The 18658-nt window shown below is 49.8% G+C and overlaps 7 protein-coding genes across 7 annotated transcripts; 5 read left to right on the top strand and 2 right to left on the bottom strand.

The window, feature by feature from the left end:
- Positions 1–321: 321 nt before the first annotated feature.
- Positions 322–3423, top strand: CNBI3230 (hypothetical protein; the record flags this gene model as incomplete). The annotated part of the gene is made up of 5 exons (XM_768291.1): positions 322–600; positions 669–1215; positions 1275–2219; positions 2274–3009; positions 3072–3423. 5 exons carry the CDS (start codon positions 322–324, stop codon positions 3421–3423), a joined length of 2859 nt encoding a protein of 952 aa, XP_773384.1.
- Positions 3424–3599: 176 nt separating this feature from the next.
- On the top strand, positions 3600–5952 carry CNBI3220 (hypothetical protein; the record flags this gene model as incomplete). The annotated part of the gene is made up of 5 exons (XM_768290.1): positions 3600–4140; positions 4194–4549; positions 4609–4986; positions 5046–5702; positions 5836–5952. The coding sequence occupies 5 exons, from the start codon at positions 3600–3602 to the stop codon at positions 5950–5952; spliced, it is 2049 nt and encodes a 682-aa protein (XP_773383.1).
- A 702-nt stretch (positions 5953–6654) lies between these two features.
- CNBI3210 (hypothetical protein) lies at positions 6655–9374 on the bottom strand (the record flags this gene model as incomplete). The annotated part of the gene is made up of 8 exons (XM_768289.1): positions 6655–6692; positions 6805–7177; positions 7247–7559; positions 7705–8704; positions 8764–8914; positions 8966–9129; positions 9181–9224; positions 9274–9374. 8 exons carry the CDS (start codon positions 9372–9374, stop codon positions 6655–6657), a joined length of 2184 nt encoding a protein of 727 aa, XP_773382.1.
- A 549-nt stretch (positions 9375–9923) lies between these two features.
- On the top strand, positions 9924–10904 carry CNBI3200 (hypothetical protein; the record flags this gene model as incomplete). Its single annotated transcript, XM_768288.1, has 5 exons — positions 9924–9991; positions 10041–10112; positions 10168–10395; positions 10496–10636; positions 10739–10904. The coding sequence occupies 5 exons, from the start codon at positions 9924–9926 to the stop codon at positions 10902–10904; spliced, it is 675 nt and encodes a 224-aa protein (XP_773381.1).
- A 490-nt stretch (positions 10905–11394) lies between these two features.
- CNBI3190 (hypothetical protein) lies at positions 11395–13742 on the top strand (the record flags this gene model as incomplete). The annotated part of the gene is made up of 5 exons (XM_768287.1): positions 11395–11535; positions 11645–11823; positions 11899–12115; positions 12171–12674; positions 12747–13742. The coding sequence occupies 5 exons, from the start codon at positions 11395–11397 to the stop codon at positions 13740–13742; spliced, it is 2037 nt and encodes a 678-aa protein (XP_773380.1).
- A 242-nt stretch (positions 13743–13984) lies between these two features.
- Positions 13985–15186, bottom strand: CNBI3180 (hypothetical protein; the record flags this gene model as incomplete). The annotated part of the gene is made up of 6 exons (XM_768286.1): positions 13985–14145; positions 14221–14289; positions 14344–14662; positions 14731–14874; positions 14941–15029; positions 15081–15186. 6 exons carry the CDS (start codon positions 15184–15186, stop codon positions 13985–13987), a joined length of 888 nt encoding a protein of 295 aa, XP_773379.1.
- A 213-nt stretch (positions 15187–15399) lies between these two features.
- CNBI3170 (hypothetical protein) lies at positions 15400–18313 on the top strand (the record flags this gene model as incomplete). The annotated part of the gene is made up of 6 exons (XM_768285.1): positions 15400–15728; positions 15793–16393; positions 16465–16645; positions 16707–17141; positions 17206–17625; positions 17688–18313. The coding sequence occupies 6 exons, from the start codon at positions 15400–15402 to the stop codon at positions 18311–18313; spliced, it is 2592 nt and encodes an 863-aa protein (XP_773378.1).
- Between the last annotated feature and the right edge of the window lie 345 nt (positions 18314–18658).

The following is an 18658-nucleotide window of genomic DNA, read 5'->3' as shown; positions in this document are numbered from 1 at the left end:
CAAACATACGGAGCAGATATTGCACCAAACCAGCACTAATCTGCTCCTTGAGAGATACGAGGGAGTTGTTGTGGGAGAGTACTAAATGAAAGTATTGTTTATGTGCTTCGTTTCTGCATGGTTCATTCGTCGAGTTGAGATCCCCGAAGAAATGCAAAAATCATGACGCAAAGGTTTCGTGTACTGGTACAACATCAGCAGCCGGCACGAATGACGGAGCCGTCAAATGCCCACAACGACAGACACAACTGCAGCACAACATCTGAGATCCACAACACGTAACACATTCTGTGCCAGCTAAGATCCAGACAGGACATAACCATGTTCCCAGTCCCATCACATCTCCACCGGTCAGGAGGGGAACATATTTCCTCTGAGGCAGAGGCAGAAGTCAGTGTTCAAGGCAACCAACCTTCCGTGGAGGCACAGTGCGAACAGGCGCAATCAAAAGTGCTAGATCTGCTCGAACCCCTTCTTCGGCCGCCTTTAGATAGTAGCGACAAACGTAATAATGAGCGCAAAAGGAAAGTGTCCAGATGGAATGTTGATGAGATCAAAAAAGTGAAGGAAAACCTCGAAAATGCAATTGAAGAGAACAAAGTACGTCCCTCACTGTCTTGTCCAAATCAAGGTCAACAGGAACTAATCTACTCTGACGGTGATGGTAGACGAAAACCCATGAAATCCTGATGAACAATCTTCCGTCCATATCAAGCCATATCCAAATCTCCTCCAACCTCTGTTCAGACTTTGCGGAACTCAAAATCAAACTCAAAGCGCTGGAGAGTCAAGTCGATGTCTCGGACCCAGCGACATCATTCATGCCGCCCTTACTTTCCCTCTTGAACAAGCATTTCAACTCCATATCCGCTCGCGATACTTCGCAAGGACATATAGCAGCCCTGAAAGCTTTGAAAGCCAAGGTGGAAAAGGTGAAAAAGTTGGAGGAAGTTGTGTGGGCGGGACAAGGCGTGGAGGACTGGGTAGTGGACTCTGCTCCTTTGGCAAAGAAAGAGACTGGGGCAGAAGCAAATGAAATAGCAGTGGATGGGCTGGAAGCTACCGCTATTTGCAAGGCGTTGGAAGAGAAGGAGAGTGTTTTGAGGACATTACTGAGGGATCAGTTGGTAGATGGGTTCAAGCGGGCTGTGGTGGTGCAAAAGGATGGGATGAAATTGGATGTCAGGCAGGAAATCAGGTTGAGCAGCCCCAATGGTGAGTCTGCTATGAAGCTCAGTATGTCTCTTAGCAACTAACCGACCTGGTCAATCAAGCATCGCGCCCGGATTACCTTCAGACCACAACTGCTTCACCATATCCTCTTTCATCGCTCTACAAAGCCCTATCGTCCCTCTCGCTGTTACCAAATCTTCTCCAAGCGCTTCAAACGCAATTATTAACAACAATTATCCTACCCGTCGTATCCTCTCAACGCCGAATAAGCATCTCTTCATCTTCCGGAATTTTCTCTCTTAAATCAGACCAAGTCAGCGGAGACATGGAGGACCAAGAGGTTTTGACTGGCTTAAAGCAAGTTTTGGACTTTACCTCTCGTACCCTGTACCCCGAAGAAGCCAACACTCCAGAGCGCGAACCCTTCATCCGCGAGATCACGGTCAAAACCCTCGAATCCCTCCTTGATCACCTCATCATCCCCTCCATTCCATCTTCCCCTTCGTCTATCCCCGGATGGCTCAATCTAATTGTTTCATCCGTCGCTATCGAGGATACTGTTCTTCCCGTCTCGTCAGCTAATGATCAGCTCCATCACAGTCGGCCGTTGAAGACGTTCTGGGAGAAACAGGCAGGGAAGGAGTATGCGAATAAGAGACGATATGATACGGCCGACCTTGTGAGGGTGCTTGTGTTAAACGAGTGGGGAAGATGGGAAGGGACGGAGAAGAAGAGAGAGAGAGAGGTCAGTGTGGTAGTTGAGGTGGAGGTCAGTAGTGATGATGAGGATCAGCCCGTGAAGGAGCAAAGCAAAGAGCAAGGTGAAGCGGGAGAGGCGCAGGGCGACGGCTGGGGATTCGGAGAGACCAGTGAAAATCAAATTGAGCAGGCGGGGGTGAAGCAAGTAAACCGGGAAGATGCGGAAGAAGCCGAAGACGGGTGGGGATTCGATGAGGAGTCTATCCCACCCGCGTCCTCGGCTGATCAAGCCCCACAAGAAGAAGACGAAGCCGATGGATGGGACCTAGACGTCGCCGCCAGTACGAGTTCGTCGCTGCCTGAGTCTAGCCCTTCTCTTCCCCAGCTTGATCCCTCGGTAGAGCTCGAAGCTAGGACTGAACACGCACCTGAACCTCAACCTCAACCTGTATCTCAACACGAACCTCAACACGAACCTCAACGAGAGTCTGAGCCACAGCCAGAACCTAAACCTGTATCAGCACCTGCACCAACATCGGCACCTACTAAACCTCTTCGAGAAGCAAAACGTTTGGGCAAGAAAGTGGCCAAAAAGAGCAAAACAGAGGAATACGATCCCTGGGATCAACCGTTTGATAACGAAAACTCCCTCTCAGCGTCCACTTCTACATTCACGTCAGCGTCGACTTCGAGTCTGTCGAACCCAACACGGGCACTGTCAGCGGAAACTCCTTCCAATAACGATATACCACCTATTAAAAAACCCCCTAAGGAAGCCAAGAAGTTGGGGAAGAAGGTGGGGAAGAAGACGAATAAGGAAGCGGAGAGAGATTTTTGGGATACAGATATTCCGGTAGAGGATTTAGGTGGTGGAGAAAGCAGTGTTCACCATACAGCTGGTGTTCTGGGCGATAAAGTGGAAGGTGGCGGCGGTGGTAATGGTGATGGACGGAGCCGGGACGATGATCCCACGTCCACCTCTCCACAGATGACGGCACCCCCCCAAAAAAGGAGGACTGAGCTTCGTGAAGAGAAAAGGGTTATTGAGGAGAAATACTTTGTATCCACTGCATGCGAAAAGTTGTTGGATATTGGAAGAGGTCTGCTCAAGGAGGTGGAGGAGTTACAATCTTCTAGGTAAGAACAGGCTTCAGGCGCGAAAAAAGTGATTTTTTTTGGATATTAACGGTGGATCGCAGTTTTGCCTCACCTTCCTTTACTTTTGATTCTACAAGCCCAATCATCATCCAGTCTTTGACAGACATCTTCTCCCTTTATAGAGCCCTTCTTCCCATTCGGTACGCTCAACAGCTGCAAGACATCCCGGGTATCACTATGCAAGCGTACGACGATGGCAACTACCTTGCTTCGCAACTTGGTTCATTCGCTCTTCCCGCTTCATCAACGCTTTCGTTGGACGATGAGATTGCTCGCCTGAGAGCATTGTCTGAGCGTATCTATGAGGATTTCCTAAAAAATCAGAGGGAGGGCATAGACGAGGAGCTGGATAGCCTTAAAGGCGTGGAAGGAACAGCGGATTATAGTATCTGATATATCAATATAGCTTGGCCATGCATTGTACCGAGCGAGTACGCGACGCGTTTTCTTGTGTGAGGTGGAGAAAGATGAATCTGACGCGACGCGTTTTGGTGCACAGACCACTTGCTCATTTCTTCCCACAAATCTCTCTTTCCTTTATATTTCTTGCTTATATTTCACATCCCGCCATGCAGCACAGGACCCCCCTCACGCCCATCCCGCAGAACCGCTCCCCCCCCTCCGCCACATCCTCCAATGCCCCCAGCACTCCGACTCCCAAGCGCCCCTCGTCCGCCAAACGGCCCCCGAAACTTGCACCCATCTTCTTGGCCAAGCGGGCCAGGCCGGAAAGGGAACGTCAAGAGAACACCGCATGGGGTGTGTCTGCAAAGAAACGCGTGCACCTGGCTGGGCCGTCGTCCATCCCCCCGCTGGCCGCTGGCTCACGCTCCGCACCCATAGCGTCGGACGGGGAAGACGCTTCGCAGAGCAGCGATGACCAGTCGGATTCCGAGGATGACCGCCGGCTATACACACAGCGCAAATCGCAGAGTATACATGACTACTTCCTGCCCAGTACCTCTCGATACGGACGCGTCAAGGACGAACGGCAGGACAAGGAGAACACACGCGTCATTGAGCCAATCACCAAGGAAGAATGCGTTTGGAAACGAAAGAGAAGAAGACTCGGAGTCAAGGGACAGGGGTCTTCTCTTGCAAACCAGCGTCGTAAGCTTTTGGCTTGCCCTGTTCAACGGCCAACGCGCTGACAGAGCACATAGTGATACCCCCGCCCCAAGCATACCTGTCCACACTTTTACATTCTCTCCTACCTTACCATCCCCTCAGGCCTCCCGCTTCCATCCTGTTACCCTCAATCCATCCACCCACCGGCCGTCCTCGAGACTTTGCTCCTCCTCTCGCCGTCTCGTTCAACCATATCGCAAAGCAATACACTAGTTCCGACGCGCGTAGTCAAGGATTACGCCGGTTGATCGGTATCGCGGGAGAAGAAGGCGGGGTGAGGATTTTAGATGTAGATGAGGGACTGGGGATGCATAGGGAAGAGAAGGGATGGTGGTGGAGAGCGCATGGGAATGCGATATTTGATTTAAAATGGTCCCCGGACGATACGAAAGTGGCAAGTCGTCTTTCCTTCAAAGTCCCGAGTAGATTTAACTGAAAATGTTACCACAGCTCACTGCATCGGGCGACCAGACATCACGCTTACATGCTCTGACCACCCCCGTCCCCACTCTCCTCGCCACACTCCGTGGTCACACATCATCTGTCAAGACCGTTACCTTTCTCGACCCTTCTCGCTCCGCCAACAACCCTTCACAGTCATCGGTTATTGCTTCGGGCGGAAGGGATGGGAACATTCTGATTTATGATGTTCGAACAAAAGGGCGTGATCCCGAACTGGGCGAGTATGACGCCGGGCCAGCGAGGAGGGAAGGCTCAAGAGAGAGGTACAGGGATGGTATACCGGGATTTGCACCGCAAACGAGTGGCGAGGTGCTGGATCCGGTGATAGTCATCAAGGGAGCTCACGGGGACGGTAAACGCTCAGGTGTAAGTTAATCCCCCACCTTGCATACTATGAACACTTTAACATCCAACCTCTTTCATAGCGAACTGCCACACGATCCGTAACCTCCCTCCTCGCCCTCTCCTCCATCCCTGGCACCCTAGCCTCTGGCGGCTCATTTGACGGTATCATCAAATTATGGGACCTCCGTTTCCCTGCCCCAACCAACCGCTCTTCCAACCCACGTCCGACGTGTACGCCATCTGGCAGTTTACCTGATGCCACGCTGAGCGGCGAATCGCCCGCAAAACGAGCAAGAAGTATAAACGCAATGGTGGAATCACCGGTGAATGGGGATGTTTATGCGCTTTGCGGTGATTCCAAGGTCCATGTTTTACGTCCTTCTGCCGCCCTCATTCAGCACCACCCGACCCACTCCTCTGGAGCGTTTAATGCGTTTACAGAAGAAGAGACATACGCCGAAGCCGTCCAACCGGCCACTTACTCGGACCCATCCATGCTCATTTCCAATTTTTACATCCGTCTTTCTCTCTCGCCTGATGGCCGGTATCTGGCTGCTGGGAGCTGTAAAGGCGGGCTGATGACTTGGGATACGCAGGAACGAGGCCAGGACATGAACAGAAGGAGAGATGCGTCGACGACGGTGGCGAAGAAGCTTGGGATGGGGTTCGAGGTAGGAATGAGTGAAATAGGGGGAAAGGATAGAGAGGTTTGTGCGGTAGAGTGGGGGAAGGATATCGTGAGTCTGCTCTTCGTCTCTCACCTTTCCTTTCGGTCTCCCGCATTGCTGCGCTGCTCTTCTATTATTCCACTTTATTATATACGGAGAGCTGACAACTTGTTTTATTATTATTATTAATTTAAATCTCTAGCTCGCGGCAACTTCAGATGGGTCCTTGACACGGATATGGAGGTCCGAACCAGAGATTGCAAAGCAAATAGCAGAGAACCCTGGTGCCTACGCCAATGAGTGGGCGGGTGCAATTTGATCTTGACCTGATCCGTCGCGTCGGGGACAATTAAAAGGAATGATTAGAGCGCGGTTGAACGGTTGAACGCTGAAACCAATGAAGATGTCCTTTACGACTATTTTTGATGAGCCTTCTTTCCTTCTTTGCTTGTTTCAAGACCTTGCATATGATGGATATATCTCGGAATAGCATGTGTAATACCAGTAATTATTCATTATCCAGAGCATAGTATGTCATTGATCGACTTGTTGGCATTTCGGCTTCAGGTTGACTGCTTTGGATTTGCACAGCTGTGAGCAGACCAATGATAAAATGCATCTAATGTATAGCAAAGAAATATGCAGCTTGTTTTGCATGCAGCGTATACAAATAAAAGTGGGGGTCATTACAGGTCATGAACAGCGTTAAGTCGTCAAGTGCAAAAGTGAGAACTGGGACTACAATCGGGACCATAGTAAATGTCATCAAGTTTTTGTCGTGAAAAGTAGTTCGTGAGAGAACAACTAGGTTGGTCGGAAACCGAAAAGGAATAATGGGAAACGAGACGCTTGGGGGGAGGGAGGGACGATGGATCTTGTATTCTGTAAACTTGAGTTATTAAGAGGATGACAATAGACTAGATGGATTATGATTGTAAAAACAGCAGGTCGAATGATTGGATCAGGTATGTGCGAATAGATGTGTGCGATCGAGTTGTCCCCTGTGCACGTGTAACACCCCTTAAGCTTTCGGCCATTTCATCCTCATCCCGTCAAGCCCTGTGATAGTCCCATCGGGGACATGATCAGTCAGCTATATGCTCTAGCCATTAAAAAAACAAAAAAAGTTTGTCTATCGCCGCTTCTGAGGCAGAGAGGGAGGAAAACTTACAGCGAAGGTATAATAGATCCGCAATCGCGCTTCTTTCTTTCACCAGATCCCCTTTCACCTTTGCTTCTCCTTCTTCTATCTCTTCTCTCCCCACGCACTGCCCATCTCTCATCCCACTGACTCCATCAACCCCGTCCAACTCAACCCCAGCCCCTACCCCAGGCCCATCTCCAACATCCAGCCCAACTTCCTTCCCCATCGTCATCCTTCCCACCAACTCCATTACCACTCCATTCCCTCTGATTCCGCCTAGTATATCCATCACGAGCCTATACGTAAGTTCGGGTGAAGAGGCCGAGAGATCGGAAAACCCTTTGGAGAGGAGGGAGAGGGATTCCAGGGTTGGTGCGGGGAGATCGTGTTTGGGGTTGGACTGTTGAGTGGGGCGTGGTTCTAATTAGTACATCAAGCGATTGTGATTGGGCAAAGGGAGAGGACATACAGAGGTAGAGGATAAGATGGGTAATATGACTTGTTCAGCCAGAGCTTGACCAGCTAGACTCCGGGGGTCAGGTTCAGCACTGGCGCCTTTTCCTTGTGTTTGTGTTTGGTTTTGAGGTGTTTGGCGAGGGATATTCTCAGAGACTAGCGGCGCAGAAGGTCGAAATTTGGTAGGTGATTCCGTTGTTGAACCGGAGTTACGAGTAGGTCCGGAAACGTTGGCGCGACGGACAGAGCCTGCACCGATATATGACGTTGAGAGCCTCTGCGAAGCAACTGCGTCAATCTTCTTCATAGGCTTGACTGTCGAGAACCTATTCTCGTCGTTTCTTGTTAGTTTCCATGCTCAGTATATGGTATGTATCAAGGAATGATGGTGCATGAAGGGAAGAAAGCATAGTGAGAAAAGGAAGGGATAGCGGGCAAAGGAATGAGGCAGAGAGAATGAAAAAAACGTACCCATCACCGACATCACCCTCTTTCACCACAGTACCTCTAACTTTATCATTCCTCTGCTTCCACGTCGACTTGCCCGACGAGACACTCCCCGTTGAAGACTGTAGACTTCTCTGGGACGGAGAGGGAGATGTAGAGCTCGGCGGCGTTTTTGGCTCATCGACTCCTTTTCTCTCTCCCTCCTCTCTTGTGTCCGTGTTTGAAGCTGATGCTCCGGGGGGAGGAGTCGAATTTCTCCTATTCGGCTGCCTCTCAATCATCGGCGAAGACATTTCCGATCCGGTCAACGCCCCCGCAACCAACAAATCACCCCCATTCTCTTTTACCGTACCATCCCATCTTTCCATCTCTGCCATTTTCGCGTCCCAATCATCCTCACCCTCATCCTCATCAAACCCTTCATCCATGTCCTCCAAGTTGAGATTTATGGGTACACCCCTCGTTGTACTCCTTATTGTCTCATCAAAATTCCATTCACTCCCCATCGTCCCCTGGCCGTACCCGTTCCCATCTATCGTCAGTCCGCCCAAACCCGCGGCGAGGCGGTTGAGCGTTTTAGATGGGGTGGTATTGGGTTTAGAGGACGGGTGAGAGGACTTGTAACTTTGGTAGCGGGTGATGAGGGGAATAAGATCGGTGGTTTTTTTGGCGGAACGGATGAATCGATGTTGAAGAAGCTGCTTAGCGGTTGCTCGATCACGCGGGTCTTTCTGGAGACATTTTTCAATAAAATCTTGGAATTCTTCACTCCACCCTTCTTCGGGATCTAGCGTCGGTGCACGAGCTTTAGGGATGAGGAAGAGGACTCTCATAGGGTGATACTCGCTGAGCGGTGGATCGCCTTTGGCCATCTCAATGGCCGTGATACCAAGGGACCAGATATCAGCCCGAGAGTCGTAACCGGCTTGACGAATCACTTCTGGCGCCATCCAGAAGGGGGTACCGACAAAAGTGTGGCGTTGGGATTTGTGAGACGAAAGTTGGGCGGCGACTCCAAAGTCGGCTATCAAAAGACGATGAATAAGTCTTACCAAATGATGGAGGAAGAGATCGTGAGCGTACCTAGTTTGACATCCCCAGACGCGGAAAGTAGGACGTTGGCAGCCTTGATATCTCTGTGAATCTTTCCCTCCATATGGAGATATTCTAAACCTAACAAAAGTTCCCGACAGACAATAGCTATCTGAGCTTCCGTGAACACGCCTGGTTTCAACTATTTCGTTATCAGACCTCTCAACCCCATTGTAGCAACTTTATGACGTACCAAGTCAAGGCAGCTCCCACCAGCTAGATACTCCATTACGATCCATAGCCTCGCGCCCCTGACAAATGAACCATAGTATTTTGTAACGTGGTCAGACCAGCATGAAGAGAGGTGTGCAATCTCGGCTTGTATCTCAGAGATATCGTCGTCTGATGATTCGAGGTCTGAGCGGGGTCAGCGCTCGTTTCGGCTGTAGTATGTGGATGAAGATTTACCTATCATTTTGATAGCTACTATTTGCTTCGTATCATTATGCGAGCTAGCACCGACGTCAGTAATCGTTCACTGACTGAATGTATCAAACTTGCGCTTTCCAAACTGTGCCAAAGTTGCCGGCGCCGAGCTTTTCGAGAAGAGTGTATGCAACGGCAGGATTTGCCAGCTTTTCCGCCTGCTTTGGGGATGGCATGTTGGGATTGGAGCTGTAAACGAACAAGCAGGTGTAAGGAAGAAGGGAAAGGCGAATGACAACTAGTGACGTGAGGTTTCCTTGGTTTGACTGTGGCACAGTCACGGTGGTCTACTCGGACAGGGGAAGGGAAGGTGACGTGTGTTGGGAAAGAAGAGGTAGGAAGAAACAGAGGTGTATAGCACGGTGGCGAATAAGCAGTTATGTATAGGCAGTGGGGAAGGGAAATGACGTCGTTGCGGGGAAGACACGCTCTCTCCTGCAGCATTACAGGTCAGAGGGGGTCCGTGCGCATGGCAAACGAGCACAAACTTGCCTTTGGTTCAGCCCGGTGCTGGCTTGTGGCTGAGTGTGCGGGTGTGGTGGGTGTAGGAGAGTGATATACAGCGCGAAAATTCTTAAGGAGCAGCGTTGTGCTGTGGTATGCGTCTTCGCTGTGGAGACTGTAAAACCTTGTAGAACCAGTAACAAAATACGACACTCGCAGAGACGCTTTTCTGACGAGGTGAAGAGCTCTCGAAAAGCAGACGCCGCATTTGTTTACGCCAAATGACACTGATAACTCACGCGCCTCCACCTCCACCCTCAAGTGAGCCTGATTCGCCACACGATCGTTCGTGAGCACGTCATTATTTTCCATGTTTTCGACTTGTTTTTATTCGCCAGTTTGTACGTATACCATTTCGTTTTCGATTTCCACATAAGAACAATGAAGGCGTACATTTACGACGACAAGCCGTACGTCCTATCCTATTCCCGTCTGTTCAACACCCTTCTGACTCTACCTCCATAGTGGAGACCAACGTCTCCCTCACGATACCGGCATCGACATCCCCGAACCCACCCTCGCCAAGCTCGGCGTCGTCTACCAGCGTATACCCATCGACTCTGAGGGCGCGTGGGAATCCAAGATTGACGAATTTGCAAAGGAGCGAGGATACAAGAACAGGGACCGGATTACTGTGACTAGGGAAGGGTTGGGAGAGGCATATGAGGAGAAGATCAAGTCGTTCTTTGACGAGTGCGTCGCTCTTTTCTTCTCTCTCTGCTCCTGCTTTGCCTGGAGGATAAGCACGAGTATGAGTTTTTTACGATTGACTAATAAGATATTTGTTGGACAGGCATTTGCATGAAGATGAGGAGATTCGATACATCCTCGCAGGATCGGGGTACTTTGATATCCGGGGTGCAGAAGGAGTGCATGAAGAGCAATGGATTAGGATCGCACTCGAAGCTGGTGACTTGATCGTCCTTCCTGCTGGGTACGTCCATATTTCCCTCCCTCATCCCCATCCCCATCTCCCCTTCCACCCATCCCACGACTCGTATGCTGATTTAATACTGCCATCTCCCCCACAAAACAGTATCTACCACCGTTTTACAGTCGACTCTGCAAACACCATAACAGCCATGCGACTCTTCCAAGATGAACCCAAATGGACACCGTACTCCCGAAAAGCGGATGGGACAGACAAGTTGGGGAGTAGGGATAAGTACCTTGAGACGGTTAGAGTTGGTGTTACTGCTTGATACTGTAGATAGAAAGGCAGAAGAGGGAGGAAAAGGGAAGAAGGGAGGACGGGACGATGGGGGGAAGGCTTCCTTAGAGTTGTTGTATATTAGGTTTAGGATCTGGACGATGCAGTCTGGTCACAATAACTCGTTTTGAAAGGCGACGATTTCTGTTGTATAGCCTCCTGTACAAACGTGCCAGTCTTTACGACCTTCTGGCAAGGATCTTCCATTTGGCATTCGTGTTATGGCAGGCTCATAACAGCAATCTAAAGGCTTTGCAGCATACGTCTTGGCGACAGCATTTCCACGACCCGGCTCGAGGATGCAACTCAAAATAACATTTCGCGGCGTACGCCGTATATTTTCCCTGCGCTGTTCCCCCCCGAAAGCCGGTGATCCCTTGGCCCAATGTTGATTCTCCTAATTAATTGTAAACATTCATCATCCACAATCCATCCAAAATACATACTTGGTAATAAGTTGTACCATCGCAAGACACCAAATAATGTCTGAAACCCCGCCTGTCCCACTCCCCGAGGGGAAGAGGACCTCCTCTCCACCGCATAATGCGCCCACCACAAAGCGTGCGAAGAGAGGGCCACAAGGCGGTGGGATGGGAGGACATGTTACCGAATCTGACCTTGTCGTAAGTTCTCCCGTCTTTCTACCCCTATCCCAGTTATCCTCGGCTTCACAACATGCATGTTGGCTCGATCTCACCAAAGGTACCATTTTCCCTCACGGGGGGAAAGTAGAAAATCGTACACGAAACAGTTCGCATTCTGTGCGGTATGCCAGCTCCGAATTACCAAGGAAACCTCGCTCCCGATAAGTGGCCGACACCTGATCCTGTCAACGCGAAAGATGGGAGGATGAAGGACGAGCAAGGGAAGGATGTTTGGAGACCCGATTGGGGAAAGTTGGGGGCTTTGTCGTGAGTCATTTGTCTATCTGTCCATCTGTCCATCCAGCATCTGTCATTCTACCATGTTTATATAAAAGTTTAAAGGCTGACAGTCATGTGCGAAATCAGGACAATGAACTTTGTAGTACATGCTACTATTGCATGCCGGAATCATCCAATGTATCATGAGAGCATTACCGATTCCATCTTGACGGACAGAGTAAAAAAGTATATCCAGTCAATCCATAAAGGAAGAAAAAAGACTCCCAAGAGAAAAGAAGCCAAGAACGATAGACGCGCTATAAGGGAAAGACAAAGAAGGGTGGGTCTCATCTCTTATCCATCATCTTTTTTTTTTTTGCTTTTTAGTGGTATAGCTGAAAAGAAAAACCAAAACTCAGCTGCAAGATTTTATAGTCAAGAATTTTGACGATACACCCCTCGGGCATTGTCGAGAACGTAGCCTATTGCGCGAAGCGTTCAAGCCGAATGGTATCCTTGCTACATTACGGATCGTCCATCATTCGCAAGTACTCCAACATGGGTTGAGGACGGTCAGCCATTCCAAAGCTAGTGTGCGTGTTAAGAGGAGGGACGTGGTTAACGGAGGGGGCGGTAATGGTGTGGTTGATGAGACGGGTATGAGTGTGCGTGAAGGTGTGGGCGATGTCGATGAAGACCAGTATGATGGTGAAGACGCCGAGGCTGAAGATGAAGAGAGTCAAGGCGCCAATACGCTGGCCAGCGCAATGGAACAAGCGATGGGAGAGTGTGGCCAGATACCACCATTTGATGAGTTTCAGATATACACTGATGCATGGTGGGGTGAGGCTGCTACACCGTTTTATGTCTCTCTCGACGTATGGTGGTGGTCTGAACTTGTACGTTTTCCTCTCTCATATCCCCATCTCCAAAAAGTGACATGTTAAACGCTGACATTACATACTCTATAGATGCGGTGGGCTGTATGGACAGCGTACGAATGTTATCGCCTCTCCCCCATCTCATCCGAACGCCCACCACCTGCCCATCTCCCTATCGAGAAAATCGATCTTTCCTCTAGCTTTCGTTTCACTAACTCACCGCCCCGCACCCGCTCTGGTCCCGGTTGGCCATCCATCTGGGCTTGCCCAGGCATGATCGACTACCCCACCGTCCAAAGTATCAACCCCAACTCCATCCCTCCTCCCACGTCTCTCCCTCCCAACCCTCTTCCTTCCCCTTCCGACCTCCTCCTCCCTCCACTGAAAGACTTGCTGAGAAAACCACAGCATAGCAAATTGTATACCTCTGTAACGAAACATTTGGAACATCCGAGGTTGTTATCTGATGATCAGCTGGCGGAACTTTGGGTGTTGAGGCAGAATATGAGGACAAGGAGGGAGTATGAGTTTGCGTTGGGGAGCTTGACAGGGGATGGGAAGAGGAGGTCTATAGTAGGGGAAGGGGGGTTGTTGCGAGGATTAGGATTGGGACCAGGATTAGGATCGCCGGGAGATGGAGAGAGAGCAGAGGGGGTAATTGGTATCGAAAGCGTTGAGGGGAATGTAGATGGAGAGGTTCGAGACGGAGAAGAAGGGAACGCCATCAACCCCGAGCATGCACCTCCCCAATCTCTTTCAAACTCTCTATTGCCCACAAGGTCGACTCAACCTCGCGACGTACCACTTGCACGTCAAGCTCAGGGCCCTCAGGCAGTTATACACTCCGTAAACCCTACAACAGCAGAACAGCCTGAACAACCTAAACAGCTAGAGTCAGAACTGGGGCCTGAACCCGAACTTGGGCCGGAGCAAACTCAGCTTATCGGCTTGGAAGCCCTCGGAGAAGTGGTAGGCAATGCGATACACGCGGCGGCGTTGGCAGAGCTGAAAAAAAAAGGAAATAGTGACGATGAAGTCGATGAGGAAATCGAAATGCTTGAGGGTTACGAGGATATCAGTTTTTAACTATTTTTATTTTTTTTGCGTGGACCATTTTGGCATAAGATGAGATGTGGACAATTGTTGTAAGAATTTTTGTAAGTTGTATGTTACATCCTATTTTTATTTCACAATGTTAAGCTCTTGCATGTTGGATTGAAACGAATGAAGATGCATGGTAATTAATAAGACAGATACAACACATACAAGCAATACACTCCCCTTTTAGTCTTCTCCTTCTGCTTCGCGATGCCACCGTGATAACTTGCTCACGCAGGCTTGACATAGTCCTTTGAGAAGTCAATACCCTGCTCTTTCATGTGGGTGTTTGTAATCTTCAATGCTCGTGTGCGCTTCTTCTTCTTCTTGGAGGCAGCGTTTGCAGTCGCTTTTGGGGCGGCGGGTATAGCAGAGGAAGCAGAAAGTTCCTCTGAATTATGGGAAAAAAAGTTGGAATTGTCAGCGTGCTTCCGCGGAAAGAGAAGAGGATTGTAAGGAGACGTACGATCGGCAAGCAATTTTGCGACATCGTCCGTTTCTGCTATAGGAACATCTGCCCAAGAATAGATAAACTCTGAAAAAATATTCAGCCACTGACATAATCATCAAGAGATAACTCGGCACATACCATCATCGACCCTCTTTCCCGCCCTTCCCGCCTCTCTCAAATGATCCCAAAAAACTGTCTTCCATCTCCCCGATCCACCTTCCATCAACTCTTGCCCATTCACATTCTTTCTTCCCAATCTCGGCAAAGGGATATCCTTCCAAGCGCCCGTCAGACCACGCATGATGAGGATATCGCCCCTCGCTTCGAGGTCTTTGAGCGGCTCGATGCCGTTCGGCATGGCTTCACGGAGGGTTTTGATGGGGATGCCAGAAGTAGGGGTGGAATGAATACGGATGTGGTTTCGGATTTCGTTGGTCGTGGTGAGAGTCAGTTCGGGCTAAGAAAAGAAAAAGAGGCAGGGTTAGTGGTCACTCGAAAGTGGCGTAAAGGAGCGTTTATACGAACAATGTATGTGAATACACGATTGATCTTGTTGAATTCTACTCTTTCAAGGGCCTTGAATATTTCAAGGGCTTCAGTGGGGTCACTACCTGGGCTGGTATCCTGGATCCAGAAGAAAGCATCTTCCCAACCTATCGTCATTGATTTCTACAATTCCGTTCAAAATGGGGGTCAGCCAAAAATTCGTTCTGGGCTCCGGAAGGGTAGATGTACCTTGAGCTGATTCAATAAGGCATAAGCGGCTGTACGGTTCTCTTTGAACATTCCATGTGTAGCCGTGAGGATGGGCTTGACGTTCCCAGCTAGAACGTATGAGCGCTGGGAACCACATCATAAACGCAACAAGGACACACTCTTTATCCGCTTTGTGTCTGGCTCCTCGCCGGGTTCATCTTTGAGCTCATGCTTGACTGATGGCGATTTGGGAACTGCCCATGCTGGAGTGTTCCGTTTTAGCATTGCGTATAGTGATAGTAAATAATGTAAATGGGACTTGGCAATCTGATATATATCGATCGTATAAGTCGGTGGATATACGTAGCGGCGGGACATGAACGGAACCAAATTACGACACTCTCTGTCGTTCTTGTTTTTTCAGCTGGGGGCGCCGGTTTTGTTTGGGAAATAAATTTCCAAAATTCTTATCTTCTCTTTCCAAAACATATATTGACAATGTCCGCCCAAGAAAACACTCAAAAACGTCCAGCAGAGGACACGGAGAAGCAGGATGTAGAGGCTAAGAGATTCAAGGCAGAAGAAATCGCCCCCTCCAACACCCCATCTCTCACAGACCACCTTAACGCTCCCCACCGAACAATCCCCAACCCAGTATCCAAGATGGGACTCGTACCCGCCATCCCAGACCTTCCTCCTAGTCTGAAGATGGTCACTGGTATTGAAGCTGACATGGTTGCTCGCCGTGGGTTTGTCGGTGAGGAAGAATGTGGAATCCGAGGATTCGTAGGGAAGGGTAAAGGTGTGAGGGGTGTGATCAAACAGCGGTGCGTAAGTATCTCTGAGGGGGTATACAACTTGAAAAATTGAGTGAGCTAACTTTTTGGGAAGGTTTACGGATTTCCTGGTCAACGAAATCGGCCTTGATGGCAAGGTGTTGCATCTCAAAGACATCACCAAGCCACAAGAACCCGGATCCAATGAAAAGGATAAAGAAGCCGCGACTGTTACTGAAGAAGAAATTGCCAATGGCCAAACGAAATCCACTACTGAAGTCGCATCCCAGAGCGAAGAACCCGAAGTCGCCGTTGACCTTCCCGAGAACCTTCGTTTTGCTGCCCACCCTCAGTGGAGCACAAGTACTACTCTCAAGCTTCGTCCCCACTTTTCAGATGAGACCATCATCTCTCTCCACCAACTCGTTGAGCAAGGAAAAGATGCACCCCCCAAAGGCGATTCCGGGTGGGGCGGAAGGAAGAAGGATACCGAATCAGCAAGTGAGGAGAATGCCGAGAGAGAGGAAGAAAAGAAGGAGGAAGGGGAGGAAGCTGCCTTCAATGATAGTGCAAGTAAGGGACGAGGGCAAGGCAGGGATCGTGGAAGGGGAAGGGGGAAAGAACGTGGAAGAGGCCGTGGCGGGAGAGGCGGACGAGGCGGGGGACGCAATGCCGATTCAGGCAGTTGGTGGTTGACATACGAAGATGAGCGCGAGGTTCTCTCACAGGTGCATCTCTGACCCGATTCACATGGCTATTATCCAAAAAACTGACACAAATTGCGTAGCCTGTCATTTCCAAAGAAGAGCGTGCAGCGGCTCACAAGATTCTGCGCGAAGTCTTTCCTGGGATGTTTGAAAGCTCAACCAGAGAAGTAAAGGGCGAAGAAGGACAAAGGCTGGTTATCAAGTGGTCCAGTGGTGCGGGACAAAGCAGTTTCCACGGCAAAGGAGCTCGTCGGGCACCTGGTGCGTGTATTTCAATATTTATTTATTTTTTCATTCGGGCTCTGATTAATCGAATCAAAAGACGCGCCCCGTTTACCCGCCTATATCCACTTTACTTTGCACAAATCCAACCGCGAAACCATGGATGCTCTCTCCCACCTCCAACGTCTCCTCAATGTCCAAGCTAAAGACCTCACCGTGTGCGGTACAAAAGACAAACGAGCCGTCACTGTCCAGCGTGTCTGCCTGAAACGTTCAGGACGTAACCTCCAAACAGTCTGGCGAGCACTCAACGGCGTCAAACAAGGTTGGCGGACTGAGCAACAAGCGGTTGAGGAGAGAGGTGATAGGGGTGTCAGGGTTGGAGATTTCGAGTACTCTGACAAGTATTTGGAATTGGGGATGTTGAAGGGGAATAGATTCTTGATTACATTGAGAAATGTAGAGGCGGAGAGTGTGGAGGAGATTGATCGGACTATGGAGAGCGTGAGAGATCTTGGGTTTATCAACTTTTATGGTAAGCTTTCTCTCTTTGCACCAATTCTTATCGCTCTTTTCTGCTAACATGTTCTCTCGTCCAGGTATGCAGCGCTTCGGCACCTCCTCCATGCCAACCCATGTTACTGGCCTCTTCATCCTCCGCTCCAACTGGTCTGCAGCCCTCGATTCTCTCCTCTTCCTCCGTGAGGGTGAACACCCCGATTGTGTAGCCGCTCGTCTGGCGTGGTTGGAAGATGGCGATTACGTCAAGGCATTGGAGAAGATGCCCAGACGAGCTGTGGCGGAGAGGAGCATTTGGGAATTTTGGAAAAGAGGTGGAAGAATGGAGGATAAGGTAGGGGCTTTGGGTGTGATCCCAAGAAATTTGAGGACGATGTATGTCCATGCGTACCAGAGTTACGTTTGGAACCTTATCGTTTCTGAACGTATCAAGATGTCTGCTACGGAACCTCTTGTTGGCGATCTTGTTATCGAAAAGTCGGATGATGACGAGCCTGTCGGTAGGTCATCACATCTATTGTCTTTCACCCTTTAACTGTTTTACTCATTCTGCCCTATGCAGATCCTGAAAACGTTCCTGCTCACCGCAAAGACCGACACGGCCGCACCAAATCCTGGAAAACATCATCTTCCCCCACCGTCCGTCGCCTCACCGCCGAGGACATTACCAACAAGACTCACACTATCTTCGACGTCGTGATGCCCCTTCCTGGATTCGACGTCGATTACCCCGGTGGTGAGGTTGGCGAGCTGTACGACAGCATCCTCAAAGCCGACGGTCTTGACAAGGACCGTATGCGACGCGAGCAACGAGAGTACTCTCTTCCTGGCTCATACCGCCTTATCCTCCTCCGCCCGCTCTCACTTACATGGACGCATCTTCAGTACACCGACCCAGATTTGCCGCTTGTCCAGTCGGATGAAGATGAGATCCTCAGCCTTAACCCGCCGGCGGCGAATGATCCGGAAGGCAAGTTTAGGGCAGTCAAGGTGGATATGCAGCTGGGGGCTAGTACATATGCGACGATGGTGCTTAGGGAGATTACAAGGGAGGAGACGAGCTCGTGGTTTCAAAGAGGAAGGACGATGAAGGGAGAGGACCAAGAGTTCAAGGGAATTAAGAAGGATGATGAGGGGCAAGGGGGAGAAGAGGGGGAAGGTGGTGAAATGGAGCTTATGAACGAGTAGATTACCCGTAGGGAAATATGTACATTGCTTTCCTGTCACATTGAGTTTCGTATTTAAAATTAAATGAGGGACCATGCCATAGTGGCAGACGTGGAATCGCAATTTTTGATACACGCCTCCCCCACTTACCGCACAGCCTTGAAAAGTTCACCTGTTGTGCAAATGCCAGCTTGCTTATTGTAAGCCTTGAAGGTCAACTCGGAAGTGGCAACCATACAAAGCAGCAACATGCTAATATAAATAAAGCACTTCTTATTTTATCCCGTCTCACTTTTAGCAGAACGGCTATATTCGATATATACATATGTCACCGATCTACCTACAATCCTGTCTACTCCAACGAGT

The sequence above is a fragment of the Cryptococcus neoformans genome, chromosome 9, assembly GCF_000149385.1.
Source record: "Cryptococcus neoformans var. neoformans B-3501A chromosome 9, whole genome shotgun sequence".
NCBI lineage: Eukaryota > Fungi > Basidiomycota > Tremellomycetes > Tremellales > Cryptococcaceae > Cryptococcus > Cryptococcus deneoformans.
Note: the sequence above shows the minus strand (reverse complement) of the source record. Positions and strands in the feature narration are given on the sequence as shown.